At 42.1% G+C, this 15,054-nt stretch overlaps 1 protein-coding gene across 1 annotated transcript; it reads right to left on the reverse strand.

The window, feature by feature from the left end:
• Positions 1-5,745: 5,745 nt before the first annotated feature.
• LOC149290588 (FAST kinase domain-containing protein 2, mitochondrial-like) lies at positions 5,746-12,651 on the reverse strand. The gene is made up of 9 exons (XM_089488405.1): positions 11,944-12,651; positions 11,501-11,604; positions 10,979-11,087; positions 10,237-10,360; positions 8,468-8,607; positions 7,638-7,810; positions 6,785-6,948; positions 6,105-6,329; positions 5,746-5,936 (listed from the first exon to the last, which is right to left on the reverse strand). The coding sequence occupies exons 1-9, from the start codon at positions 12,649-12,651 to the stop codon at positions 5,746-5,748; spliced, it is 1,938 nt and encodes a 645-aa protein (XP_089344531.1).
• Between the last annotated feature and the right edge of the window lie 2,403 nt (positions 12,652-15,054).

Genomic DNA, 15,054 nt, shown 5'->3' on the forward strand with positions numbered 1-15,054 from the left:
GGTGGCGATCTAAGAGTAATCATTAAGTAGTCAGTATTTTAAAATCAAATTCATGCACAATTCCTTCACTCATCAGTGTTGATCCCCAAGGATTCAAGATTCTTCAAGGTAAAATTACAAATTCAATGAACTGTGCAGGAGTTTGTGAGGAACTAAGTGCCAACTCACCTAAAAGGGCTTTAAACACTCAATATCTCCACAATCTATGTTTTTTGGTGAATAAGACAAAAGGAGGTCTGGAAGGTTAAGGTAAGGAATCCTATAATAAATGGCAGTTTGTATGACTTCACGGTTTTGGGAAGGGGCAGGAAAGACTGACGAAGAATCCTATTGTACCTAAAAGCATAGCTGCCAACTCTCCAGGCTTGACCCAGAGTCTTTGGGCCAGTTTCTTTTTTTCTCTGGGCAGGAATGGTGTGGTCATGCCCTCTTCTCACCCACATTCTACCAGCTCCCAGTTCACTCTCACTAAAGTCTGTCTGGAATGATCTTGGCCCCTACATGTAGCAAGCCTCATACCTATGAGGTACCTACGACTTTAATGAGGGAAAGCTCTGGGTAGCCCAGGACCTTTACCTTATCGCCTATATTTTTCTGTGTCCCATTAATACAGCTATATTCATACGTCCCTCCATTGGCGTATTGTTGATGTTATATCAGTGGAAAATGATTTTGTAGAGTCTTTCATCCTTGTGTACCTAAAAATAGGTAGAGGACGGGAAACAATCTTTACTTTTAATATCTAGGAATAATGTTTGGAGCATGCAGTAGGCGCCTCCTTGGGCAATAGCGTGATCTTCCTAAACAAGAAAATCCATTCTTTGTCATAGAGAGTTTGTGAGCCTTGTTATGGGGGGAAAAACATAAAACATGCGTGTCAGAGGGGTTAACCTCCAGCGAATTTATGGCAGGCATCCAAATTAACAAAGTGATGTTTAGCCATTCCTCTTCTTATTCTGCTAACCCCGGGGCCTGAAATTAGATAGGCATGAATCTGATTAGTGCATTTGTGGCTTTTGCTGAATGAAGTATTAATGGTGTTCGCTCTGTCTGGGTCACGATACAGAGATATCTGAATTTTCATTTGCATATGTTTAAAAACGGAATATGCCTTACCTCGATTTCCTCTTGGCAAATGTTAAGCACCGAACATTTTTTTTATGACAAATATGATTACATTATGACTAGTTTGATAAAATTGCAATCTAACTCTGGACAAGTCGGCTAGTAAGTCCTCGGTAAAACTGATGTTTAAAATAAAAGTCAAAAGTAATTGAAATCAATGAATCTGTCATAGATATAAAAAAACATATTTATTTAATGGGATAATTATCATAGGAGTATTACCACTGTGCCATTGGATGAACTTTTTTTTTTTTCCTCTTCTCACTGAAGATGACCTTAAGTGGAAAAGGTGTGCATTGACGTCCCCCAATTAGATAATTAGTACATGCAGTGGCATTTTTTGGCTACTGAGGGCTACCATACGCCTGGTAATGGCAGCGAACCTCTCACCCCCAAGCATTCCTCTGCTGACATCGTGTGTGGATGTCCTGCCTCCTAGGGAGAAGTGGTGCTGGCTAGGGTTGTTCTGGAGACAACATGAGGTCTATTCACTAAAAAGGCAAGGTTGCAGAAGCAAACAGGGAATTTGCTAATATTTTGGTTCTTTCTAGTGTGCGCAATAGGCAAAATTCAGGAGATAATTTTCCCGCGAAGGCGGCCAGATTTGGTGAGGGACGTAATGTGAGGGATGATGGAGAGAGCAGAGTCAAGTGTGACACCAAGGCAGTGAACTTGGTTGGGTGGTGGAGTTGTCAACAGTGATAGAGATGTCAGGAGTTGTGGATGGAGGGGATGGCGGGATAACCATAAACTCAATCTGAAATGTTAAGCTTTGTGTTACGAGGTGCCATCCATGATGCAATTAGAGAAAGACGGTGAGGCGGGTTTACTTCCCCTCCTGGTATCCAGAGGCTGCTTGAATATACCGCATCATCCTACTTGGGGGAATTGAAAGACGTGGGGTGTCCATCCAACCAAGCTTGGGCTGGAAGGTGCATGGAGGCAGGGGATGAGTTTCAATGAGACTTTGAGTATAATTTATTCTTCAGTCCAACGGAGCTTCCATTGCCCCCTTTTTTACATTTATTTTCAATATAAATATTTCTGAAGAATAAATCGATAAGGGTGTCTGCTAATTGCAGATAAGAAATGCGAGTTGCAATGCAACTTGCATGGCCTTGTCTGCAGATCTCAAAATTGAACGCTGCATGCACTTGCAAATATTCACCAACACATAAGTTGTTTTGTGGGTGTTGGCAAGTGAGGGTATACAATTTTGGTCAGTCAAGTTAACATTTAACTCAAATTGACCACTCAACTTCGTAATGAATAGACCCAAGCGAGTTACAGGGTCGATGGAATTATTATTTTACCAAATATGGATCCGACTGTATGAAAACCTAAAGCTAATGCTCTCACTACGGAACGTTATCAAACAGCTTCACCTAGTGGTTACATATAAACTTCCCAAACGGTATGTAACATCACTGCTAATATGTAATACAGCTCCCATAAAACAACAAGCGCTACACAAGCAGATCCTTTCTTAACCCCTTCCAGTGGCAGATAGGCAGTATATTGTGAGCAACGGACCTCATCCCTTCTATATGGGGTACTTACAGGTATGGGTGGGGGGTAGGTAGTATTTTTTGTTGAGATAACTTTTAACACCAACATGCCACTGGGCACGTGTGTGTATCTACTACATGAAAGGTTGATGCTGTCCTTGTTAAATTGGTAAATTATTTCACCTAAACAAAAACCTTACGTTGTCTGTCAAACTTAAAACACATTTATTAAGTGCACAAAATAAACTGGAGATATCACAAAAATAGTAGTCAGTCTTTTAGAGGATGTCAACAAGTAATACCATGATTAAGGATATAATCATACATTTAACTACTTTATGTTAAATATAGTTTGAGTAAAATGATTATTTAACTTGGCCAAAGTGTATGACCATCTACAGTAGCCAACAAATATGTCACCTTATTATGTACGGGAATGGTTGAAAGAGTAAATGTTATGATTTCAGGATAGCATTGTTAACTAACCACACATGGTTAACAATAGGTTAACATGGTTAATAGGTACTGCATACATGATAAATAAGTGGACTGGAAATACAGTTATAATCGGTTATAAATTTATTGGCCAAAAATCTTCAGGACAAAACGTGAAATAAACCCTTTTTTTTTGGTACACATCTTTTACAGGTTCCTTTGCAGATATACACATTAAAAACGTCTCTACGCTACATCTAAAATGTATATTTACAGAATGACTGAATGAGTGAATGTCCATAAATTTTGCGTTTGAAGCCATAACTTATGACATTGGGGAACAAAAACACAAATTTTAAACATAGGCAGCATTTGCCTCATTTATTTCCTTTTGATGCCAAATTATGTTGTTATTGCAAAAACATAAAAAAATAAAGAGTAACATACAGTAGCAAAAATGTCTTAAAAATAAAAAGCTCTGCACACGAACAACACACTGATGACCAAAACGTTCCAAAGACGATGAAATAGCATGATGGTGTATACTGGTGCTACCCAACGTTTGTCACGAGGTGGCAGTAGGTAGTAAAAGATCACAAGATCATATGCACCAGGACAACATAAGGTCACAGATATGCTGTGGATGGAGGCTTCATGCATCCTATAAACATCAGTGTCCTGAACATCAGCTCTGGTGAGTTGTGTGTGCATTCCGGTTCTCCAATTCTTCAGCAGCAGAAGATTCACCTGGAAAGATCTGGCTTCTCAGGAACATGATTCTCTCGGCCTCTTTAAGCTGTCTAAACTTGTGTAGTGGAACCTACAGAAGAAGGTGGTGTTAACTGGAATACTTACACAAAAAGCCTAGCGACTTTAGTAGATATACACGGTAAGGAAAATGGTGTAGGCCTTCCATAAACAGTGCATGGTGGCCCTGAACATAGGAAGCAAATGCGCAGAGGTAACACAGCACTAGAAATCTATAAACGCTGCCTGGGAGAAGGTCAAATACGCTGTGCAAGTAAATCACAAACATAACTTGTTGATCAAAGTCTAAAACCTTACCAGTATTAAGCGATAGCCAAGTGTCTTGAGATGTCTCATTTTCATGGCCAGCATTCCTAGTGGATGAAGAGTCCCAACAGCAAACTGGGAGGACTGGATACATAGCACCGCCACCCTGTAAACAAGGATCAATGGGAAGCAATGCTTTAGAAGTGAAAGGTTTACATTGCGAGCAAATTAATTAGTTAAAATTAATTTGTAACGTGGAAATCTCTTGCGTTAACCTACCACAAATGCCACCATGTAGACACAAATAAATATATATCGCATCAAAGCACATTGCAACAAATTCATCTGATGTGATATTGTGAAATACTGCTATCACACACACATTGTTTCTTTAGATAAGGGTTAACAATCACCTACATTTTTGAGTAAGTATGTTGATTACATCAAGCAGTTTTGTATTACTATACTACTGCAGATGCAAAGTAACTCTCCAATTATGATATAACATCTGGTGGACTACGATATAAAAAATGTATACTGCCCTATTAACCCAAGAGAAAACGGAGTCTTCAGTTGAAATCAATACCGTATTTGCTCGATTATAAGATGACCCCCCAAAATTTGAATATTAATTTAGGGGGGGAAAAAGAAAGAACCTGTATATAAGACTACATTATAAGAAAAAAAGTTTTACTAGTAAATCTTAATTCACACGTAAACTTTTTTTTTAAATATTTAATAAAATCTACGATTCAGAAAAATGAATTTTTTGTTTTTATTTCCTTTTATTTGCCAACCTGCCCCCCAGTTATGCACATCTGCCCCACGCCTTGCTACTCTGTCCCCCAGATACGCCTTACACCCCCTACATACCACTCTGCCCCCCTGACATGCTTTATACCCCCTATATGCCCCCCCCGACTTACCAATGCATCCCTAGACGTGACCCTCATGCTCCACACTTCCTGGTGTCAAGTAGGGGCAGCCGGTGAACATCCGGACTTTCTCCGTCACAAAAGCCCTGGCGGAAGTGTCGGGTAGCAGCGGAGGTCGTCTGCGGCTTCACCAGAGAGGAGGATCCAGGTCTCCCGCAGCGCTGTGGGGAATCCTCCTCTCTGGCAGCCGGTGAACGTCTGTGCGATGCACGCACATAACCTCCGCTTCTGCCAGCATGTGACGCACTACCCAGGATCCTCCTCTCTGGCAGCCGGTGAACATCTGTGCGATGCACGCACATAACCTCCGCTTCTGCCGGCATGTGACGCTTAGTCATAGAAGCCGCGGCAGCAGTGGAGGTTGTCTGCACACATCGCACAGACGTCCATCAGCTACCAGAGAGGAGGATCCAGGTCCCCTGCAGCGCGGCGAGGGATCTGGATCTTAGTCTTCTGGTCAGACTAAGGTCTGATTATAAGATGACCTTGAATATAAGATGGGAGGTATTTTTCAGTGCATTTGCGCTGAAAAAAAACCTTGTCTTATAATCGAGCAAATATGGTATTTTATTGGGCCAACACAGAAAAGGGCCATTGCTCTGAAAAGGAGACCCCTAAGGTCCTGAAATCTTTTGTAAGTTTACTTCTGGTGGACTATAAACCCTCATTCTCTGATGGCAGCATCTAATAGCTTATAACAGATAATAAACCCAAGAGGATGTACGGTATCATTTGTAAACGATCCCATTAAGACATTTTTCTGGCAAGAGACCGGGCCTTTTTCTTAACCGAATCCTCTCAATCTTCTCATAAATGAAAGTGGTTTCATACCGGTCGGTGTGTTGAGGGTCATCAGATGGATGTGTCTCAGGTAGAGGGATTACTTTATTATTTTCTGTATCGAACGCAAACAAAAAATCTGAGAAAAAAAATAAATAATTACCATCAATTTTGTATTCATATGCTATTGAAGATATTATGTGTGAAGGTAATTAATATGGAACACATCCATGAGTGTTTGAAGACACTCCACCTTGATTGCATGTCAATTTCTCTCTTTAAACTGGAAACACAAAGAGGTCCTTACCAACATAGTAATTACTGGGTAAGTGGATTTTATTCTGTACAAGTGCTGGATCTCCCAGAATAGCGTGGAGCGTGGTCTCGACCTCTGGTTGGGCTGTAGAAGTCCCATCAGGAGGCCTTATCTGGCACATTGCTTCAGGAAAGGAGGCATTTTCATCCAGCTGCAAGCACAACTTAATACTGTGCAACATTTGCAAGTTCCTTTCCACCTTTTGTTTGCCTATGGCTGAAATGTTAAAAAGTATCGGTTATAAAAAGTACTATCATTGTGTACTGTAACAGTTGCCAGCGGCAATACAATACTTTTTAAAAGTAAAAAAAACAAAACACACAAAACTTTGTAAAGAGGGGGTGTTAATAGCAATATGAAGCAAACTTCTACACAGTGAAATAAAATATCCCCATAACATTTCCATGCATTACAAAACAAAAAGCACGAGCTGATTGATCCTCTTACATCTTCTTTGGCTGGCCAGGAAAGATCAAAGAAATGAAGGTCTGTGTTTCTGCAGCACAGACATCCATCGCAGCCCCCACATTGCCCATCATGACACTAGAGTTACAAGGTGGCTGCCATGAACACTTCCGGGGCAGCCCCAACTCTTGCTGACAGACTCCCAACAAAGGCAACCCCATTTGGTTAGACTAAAAGCTGTGAAGATCTAACAACGGCCACATTACCCGAGTTTTGTAACTCATTCAGAACCTCATCCTTCAGAAGTGTCTCCAGTGGACTTGGCGGGAGGAATCCTAGCATACAAAAGTAGTACACAACTTTCAGAAGCTCTACTGGAGAAATCCGCACCAGGTACAACTGCAGAGACGTGCCTAGAGCTTTAAGAAACCTTTGCAAGATAAAGGAACACAACAGAATAGTTAGAAACAGCTGCAAGTGATCATGTACGGCACAAAAAGCGACATCAACATAATAAACTGAGAACTCCTGGGTTAGGAAACCTGTAACCTTCCAACTGTTGCTGAACTACAACCTCCTGTAAGCTCAGATAGCCTTTAGGCTTCCTAGTCCGAATGGGAAATGAAGTTTAACAATAGCGAAGGAGCCGTTTATGGTTTTGCTCTTTACAGATATGTTGAACACTAGCTCCGTCTGAGTAAAATTATTCTTTAACACAACGCTGCTGGCTATTCCAATTGCATTCACCATGAAAAGGATGGGAGGTGGGGGCAAAGGGAACCACATTGAGTTTTATTGATGCATCCTGCTTTTATAGAAAGTATTTCTTGTAAGAGGCTGCTACATTCGCTACGATTCATAATCACCTTGGACTAATCGTGATCCGTTGTTTTTCCCCCACTAAGGTTTTATCGATAAAATATAAACACCCCAAACAGTTCAAAAGATTGTCAAAACAGCCCAAGTACCGCGAGGCTAAAATAGCTGCAGAGGCCGGTTTGGCGAAGGTTCAAAATTATTCCTGCACCCCTTGTTATCCCCACCATGTTTTCCCCATTCGACAACAACACGTAACATATAAACACGCATATAAACATACATACAATCTAGAAGACTTACTCTTGGCTCCCCTCCTCAGGTAGATGGTTCAAGGCAGAGTACACTTTAATTATGGCAATTAAATCCTTTAGCGTAAGCTCCTGTGGGTTTTCCATCACTTTCTTTGCAAAACTATCCAGCAAAGAAACATGTCGGAAGCCAAGGGTTTCCATCTGCAAGAGGAACAGTGACACCTACAAACAAAAAAAGGGAAGGACTGAGTAAGCCACTGGTAACACAACCAGAATCTACACGATTATGTACTTATAATACGGCACAAAGTATTTACTACAAAAATAACTAGCATAGCTAACAGAAATCTTCAGAAGTAGGGACATTGAATATCACGGTGGGTGAAAAAGTAGTAATGCTAGCAGTAGTTCTCGGCCACAGTGCTTTTCTGGTGGTTGCCCACGTGTACATACGTAGAAACACAGACTTCGAAAGTAATGAAAAACTATTCTGTATATTTATTTTTCCATGCTGTGTAAAAAAAAAAAAAAAAGTCCTAGTCTTGTCTTTTGCTCGGGATAGCCATAAGCCTATGTTAAATTCTCTTACTGCATTAACCTTAATCACTTCTGCTAGAAGACTGTTTCACTTACCCAACCCTCTCAGTAAAAGAACACTTCCTTACGTTAAATCTTAACCTCTCATACTCTTACTAGTTTTAAAGAAGGATATTTTTCCTCCTTTGAATATAAGAAATAAGAAGACCGCGATCAGATATGCCTGTTTCATTCTGGATTCATAACATCCAAGACTGAGACTGCCTGTCCTGATGTCAACGCTCCTTCTCCTCTTTCCTAAACATTGCACTTAAAGATTTGATCTAGTAATCTCAAATCCACCTGTTTATTCTGCCACATATACATCGTGTCCACAACATAATCTCCAATTGCAGTGAGCATCTCTTCGTCCCGGTATGACAGCTGATGGCAGGCATTTAGTATATGGATCAGCCTCCAAAAAGGGATACCATCTACATTTTCTGTGAAAAACAGAAGACATTGATGATGAGAATGATTAGTGGAAACAATAGCTTGGAATACAGATTTGCAAACATTTTCCCTTTTCTTCCTCTGCTCTGATTCCGCCGCTTACACATAGCAAACGTAAAATAATGTTCCTTGTTCTTATATCATTAGGTACATTTGAAGATTTTTTTGTATTCCAAAAATAGTATTACATCTGAGAAGTCTCAAAACATTAATTTGGGATGATTTATAAGAAAAATTGTAACGCTGAATAAACCTATTTGCAACAAAATATTCTGGAAAGAGGCTCTGATGTCAAAAGTATATTTTAAATCCAAAATGACCAGAATTATAAAATATAAAAGTAATGTACCTTCCTGTATAAAAATTGAAGGTTTTTAGCAAACAAATAACCCTCTACAAAATCAACCACTTAACATGAAGTGTCAGAATTATGCAGTATCAGCCCCTCTCCTCTCCACACACACACACACACACACACACACAGCATGATTCTTCAGCCCCTCTCCTCTACACACACACACACACACACACACACACAGCATGATTCTGCAGCCCCTCTCCTCTCCACACACACACACAGCATAATTCTGCAGCCCTCTCCACACACACACACACACACACACACACACACACACACACACACACACACACACACACACACACACACACACACACACACACACACACACACACACACACACACACACACACACACACACACACACACACACACACACACACACACACACACACCATGATTCTTCAGCCCCTCTTCTCTCCACACACACACACAGCATGATTCTTCAGCCCCTCTCCTCTCCCCACACCCACACCCACACACAGCATGATTCTGCAGCCCCTCTCCTCTCCACACACACACACAGCATGATTCTGCAGCCCCTCTCCTCCCCACACACACAGCATGATTCTTCAGCCCCTCTCTGCACACAGCATGATTCTGCAGCCCCTCTCCTCTCCAGACACAGCATGATTCTGCAGCCGCTCTCCTCTCCACACACACACATAGCATGATTCTGCAGCCCCTCTCCTCTCCACACACACAGCATGATTCTGCAGCCCCTCTCCTCTCCACACACACACACACGATTCTGCAACCCCTCTTCTCTCCACACACACACAGCATGATTCTGCAGCCCCTCTCCACACACATAGCATTATTCTGCAGCCCCTCTCCTCGCCACACACACAGCATGATTCTGCAGCCCCTCTCCACACACACAGCATGATTCTGCAGCCGCTCTCCTCTCCACACACACAAACAGCATGATTCTGCAGCCCCTCTCCACACACACAGCATGATTCTGCAGCCCCTCTCCTCTCCACACACACAAACAGCATGATTCTGCAGCCCCTCTCCTCTCCGCACACACACAGCATGATTCTGCAGCCCCTCTCCTCTCTACACACACACACACACAGCATGATTCTGCAGCCCCTCTCCTCTTCATATGCAAAGTGATCCAGCAGCTCCTGTCTTCCCTACAAACTGCACAACCTGGCTTGGTGCTAAATTCCCAGCCATGCCGGGTGATGCATCCATTCACACATGACAGATTCCACACATTTGGCCAGGCAGGGAAGATCATCCCTGGACTTACCAATAATTTTCTGTTTGCAGAAATTAAGAAGCGGAAAAGAACGCATGTTTACAGCAGCGAGAGTGGTGAACATATGTTGGGCATTTGGGAGAGTAAACTGGTCCAACATCTCCAGAGCTTTCCTCTAATACAAAACAGAAATAAAATAAAGCATCTCACAACAGAATATTGTATACACATACAACAAAAGTTAAATCGTTTTATCCATTTTGTCTTTGTGTTCATATGTGGTATGAAATATTTGTTTACATGGTAATGGTAGGTATACTGAGGGATTTTTCATAACAAACCCAAGTGTTTGTAGCCAAGTTAAATTTTTCAGCTCCAAGAAGTCACTATGCATTGTGAACACCTGATCTCAGGTAGCTTCACCTGTATTAAGCTCTAAGCTGTTCATATACAACATATAACTTGGTGAGATTACTCAATAAATAAAGAGATGGCATGTCTAAGGACAGCCGAGCACTTCTTACATTACCAGGATTGTTCCTTAATATTACTTATGAAAAGGGGCAAGAAACTATCCATTTAGGCTCACAGTCCCTACAAGGACACCAACCGCACTTCACAGATGAGGTCCGAGAAGGGCGTTACAGACGAAATTTGCCTAGCATTTTTGTCCTAGGCTACCTTTATGGATAGGGTTAGAATGATATGCAACAAAGCGCATGGGACTGTAAAGGTGTGACCTATACTTGGGCCAACAGCATGTATACAGTGAAAACATATGGCACTCTGGTACCTCAAGCTTCTTCTTTAGTGAGAGTGGAGCATCTTTTCCAATACACCGCATCATGGTTTGGAGAGGAAGGATCCCATTAATTTCTGGCATGCGTACCTCCACCAACAACCTACGATGGCCATAATGAACAGTCATTAAAAAGACTGATTTTCTCTCTCTCCCTGTTCTTTTTTCCCAGTGGTCACTGAATCTAACAATTTTCGAAACCCTGCTTATTCACTTCTCCACCAAACGCACCCACAAGGCAGCACCGTATGCTGATGAATTCAACCTCAGTGGTGGAGTACAGAATTAGAACTCACACGGAGGCTGAAGGAGATTTTTTCTTCATGAACCTACATTGATAGAACATATAGAAATATGGCAAATGTTACCATAGCTTTCTTAAAAAAGTGATATATCCTTGGTATATTCGGCCTTTTAGTTTGGTTAGATAAAATGTGTATGTTAGCTACCAAGAGACTTTCCAATGGTAAACTACCCACTACACAAATGTATTTCTTAACATAGCTTGGTGCTCACCTGATCCCCGATCTTAAAGAGTCTACATTTCTGCAGCTTTCCATCACGTTCAGTGAGCTGGCCAAGATGGAGATTTCTCTCTCTTCAAACTCATTGAGGTGCTCCTAAGAAAAACATTAATTATTGACGACGTCTGGAATTACACATTAATATAAGATTATGATGTAGAGGTACAGTTAACACTGTGGATTTACTCTAGAATTTCCATTGATTGTAAAGGTTTCCAAACTGTCAAGACGGAGTTGAGAGTCTAAAAATGTTATAAAAAATATTAAATGAACAACCAGACCTTGCAAAATCCTTTACTGGCCGGCAGAAGGTTACTGGTATGAAAGGTAAACAGTTTTGTTTTTTTAATTAATTTTTTTAATATTTTTTGTTTGTGGTAGTTTTTTTACTTGCTACAGGTGAACGGCCTGAGCACTGTTCTGACCATCATTTACCTGACAGACCCTTAATAAAGTCTGGACCAGTCTTGAGTTTTGGGGTACTTGAAGCATTACCACGGCATGCAAAGTATAGACCAAGTCATCGAGGGTCATTTTGTGAGCTGTATACATTGCTTGACGACATAAATTCTCGAAATTTGGGTGCTCAAACATAAGCTGTTTCTCATAATGTCTCTGTCCTTGGCCTTGTTTGATCTTCTTGAAGGTGGTCCACATGGTGGTGAAACTATTGCTAACATGCTTCGGGCTAAGTGAAGAACCGCTGCATAGGTCTAGTACATCAGAAGGAGAATAGCACTGCCGGAAAACATCAGAGTAGCGAGGAATATTGACTTCCTTAGTTCTGGAAGGACTCGATTGGTCTTCAGTACCTTCTTCCACAAAGTTCAGACTATTTGAGTCCAGTTTCTCTTCAAGCAAGTTGCCTTTAACATCAACCAAAACTTTGTCTTCTATATCAGGCGCCACGTTCTGTTCTCCTACGCTACCTGGGGCCACAGTACTTAAAAACCTTAAAGGTGCAGCAGGTTGGGTATATGCAGAGGGAAATAGGTGTGTTTGTCTAGAAGGTTTAAGACTTCTTAAACTTGTTTTTGATGTATAATTCTGTGCAGATTGAGGGATCCTGATTCCAACTGAAGAGCTGCATGACTGCAAATGCCGTAAAGTGCGCACCAAACACAAGTATGCCTTGTCACTCATTCTCTCGATAAGAAGGTGCTTGCTTGACAAGACCTAGTTGGGTATCGATGTGCTACGCTGTATCTGTAAAACACAAAAGAACATGGTATTTACCCAGAGCATTCATATTAAACTATTTGAAGACATTTAAAATCAAGATGCACAGTGATCACAAACCATTTAAAGCCCCTGTATAGAAGGATGTATTTTAGAGTTCATTAATATGTATTCTTCCAACAAAAAAAACCACGTGAAATCACTTGACAAAGATGGGGAAGTCCTGTTGCAGCAGCTGCCACCTGCCTCCACGCACGGGCGTAGGAACCGGGGGGGGGGGGACGGATCCCCCCCAGGAAATCATAAGGGGGGGACCGATAATATAGAAATCCCCCCCAGGGCTGTACGTGAGTCGAGTGCACTCACAGCTGCCCGATCAGCAGCTGCAGCCTGCAGGACTGGTTAGGGAAATCCGTGATCTCCCCAACCAGTCCTGCAGGCTGCAGCTGCATTAAGATCACACTCACCAGCGTGCTGTCTGTAACTGAGCGCCGGGGCGACGGGATATGACGTTTATATCCAGCCCCGGCGCTCAGCATAAACAGCTGTGCGCAGCCGCACTGCACTGAGAGTGAGCGGCAAAAAGGAAAGTTGAAAGAGAAATCAGAAAGGAGGAAGCGAAAGCAGAAAGGAGGAAGAGAAAGGTAAGAGATGTGGAAAACGAAGGTGGGGGGGTATGATGTGGAAAACGAAGGTGGGTGGGTGGGTATGATGTGGAAAACGAAGGTGGGTGGGGGGGTATGATGTGGAAAACGGGTGGGGGGTCTGATGTGGAGAACAAAGGTTGTGGAGGGGGGTCTGATGTGGAGAACAAAGGTTTGGGGGGGTCTGATGTGGAGAACAAAGGTGGGGGGTCTGATGGTAGATTTGTGTGTGCATATACATATGGTGAGGCATGTGTATGGGTACTTGGGCAGGCATATGTGTTTGTGTATAGGGCAGCTGTGTATATGTGCATGTATGTGCATACGCGTGTATGGGCAGTGCATACGTGTACGTCTGTATGGGCAGTGCATACGTGTACGTCTGTATGGGCAGTGCATACGTGTACGTCTGTATGGGCAGTGCATACGTGTACGTCTGTATGGGCAGTGCATATGTGTGTATATAAGGAAGGAGTGTATTTGTCTTATAGTGTATACGTCTGTGTAAGTATGTGCAAGGGCAGTGTATATTTATGGGGAGGCGTGTGTGTGTGAGCAGTTTATGTATGTTTGGGCAGGCGTGTATAAGGGTAGTGCATTTGTGTGAGTACTGGCAAGTGTGTATGTGCAGGCAATTGCAGCGTATATGTGTGTTTTTGTGGGCAGCCATGCGTAAGAGAAGTGCATATGTGTGTGTATGAGCAGGCATGTCATACTTAAAGGGAAGATAATGATTCCCTGTAACACATGTTTAACCCATTGTGTGTGTGTGTGTATGTTAGTGTGTGCATGTGTATGTATGTTATTCAAGTGTTTAAGTGTGTGGATATGTTCCTGTGTGCATGACGTGTTCGGAGTCTTAGATGGATCCTTCAATACATCATTGTAGTCTCTGTGGCCGTGTCCAGTGGAGTCCATCTGTGGTTGTAAGATTTTTCTGTTTCTGTGGGAATTGTCTCCCATTCATCTAGTAGAACGTTTTGTGAGCTGAAGGTGATATACAAGACATTTTAGACAACACTATGCTTCTAACTTTGTGGGAACAGTTTTGGGGAAGGGCCTTTTCTATTCCATCATGACTGTGCCCCAGTGTACAAAACAAGGTCCATAAAGGCATGGTTGCAAAAATTCCCCACAGAAACTCTCCAAAATCTTGTGGAAATCGTTCCCAGAAGAGTGGAAGCCGTTATAGCTGCAAAGGGGGACCAACTACATATTAATGTCTATGTATTTAGAATGCAATGTCATAAAAGTCCCTGTTGGTGAAATGGTCAGGTATACCCTACCAGTAAAAAAGCTATCCCCCCCAGATTTTTAGGGGTTCCTACGCCCATGCCTCCACGGCCTGACTATTCTTAGCACTCATTGGCTGCTTGAGTCATTGGCTGCTTGAAATCTATGGCAGCGCCCCCTCCCTGTGCACAAGCATCTGAAGAGCCCCTGGACACAAGACATTGGCATTCTTCTCAACATTTCAATTGGCCAAGGAGCTACCTTTTTTTTTTTAGGTGTGTTGTTGGCATGACTTAAAGTCTTACTATAACCTGTAGGCAACTAAATCCTGGTGTTTCATTTAAACGCATTTTCAGCCGTTAAAAAACACACCATTGGGACCTGTCAGATTGTAGAACCCTGAGATACACTAACACCCCAAAACATTGCGAGCACCTAGAGAAGAGCAGGATTTGGGTGTCAAAGTGGAACAGTTGGGATGAATATAAGC

The sequence above is a fragment of the Sceloporus occidentalis genome, unplaced genomic scaffold (assembly GCF_023333645.1).
Source record: "Sceloporus occidentalis isolate IW3139 unplaced genomic scaffold, rSceOcc1.0.p SCAF_38, whole genome shotgun sequence".
NCBI classification, from domain to species: Eukaryota; Metazoa; Chordata; class Lepidosauria; order Squamata; family Phrynosomatidae; genus Sceloporus; species Sceloporus occidentalis.

Excerpts from the sequence above, each read along its gene's own strand:
- LOC149290588 (XM_089488405.1), bottom strand. The coding sequence starts at position 12,651 with ATGAGTGACAAGGCATACTTGTGTTTGGTGCGCACTTTACGGCATTTG. Across the intron at positions 11,088-11,500 it reads TCTTTAAGATCGGGGATCAG|GTTGTTGGTGGAGGTACGCA; the intron begins GTGAGCACCAAG and ends TGGCCATCGTAG. Across the intron at positions 6,330-6,784 it reads GAATGAGTTACAAAACTCGG|CCATAGGCAAACAAAAGGTG; the intron begins GTAATGTGGCCG and ends TTAACATTTCAG.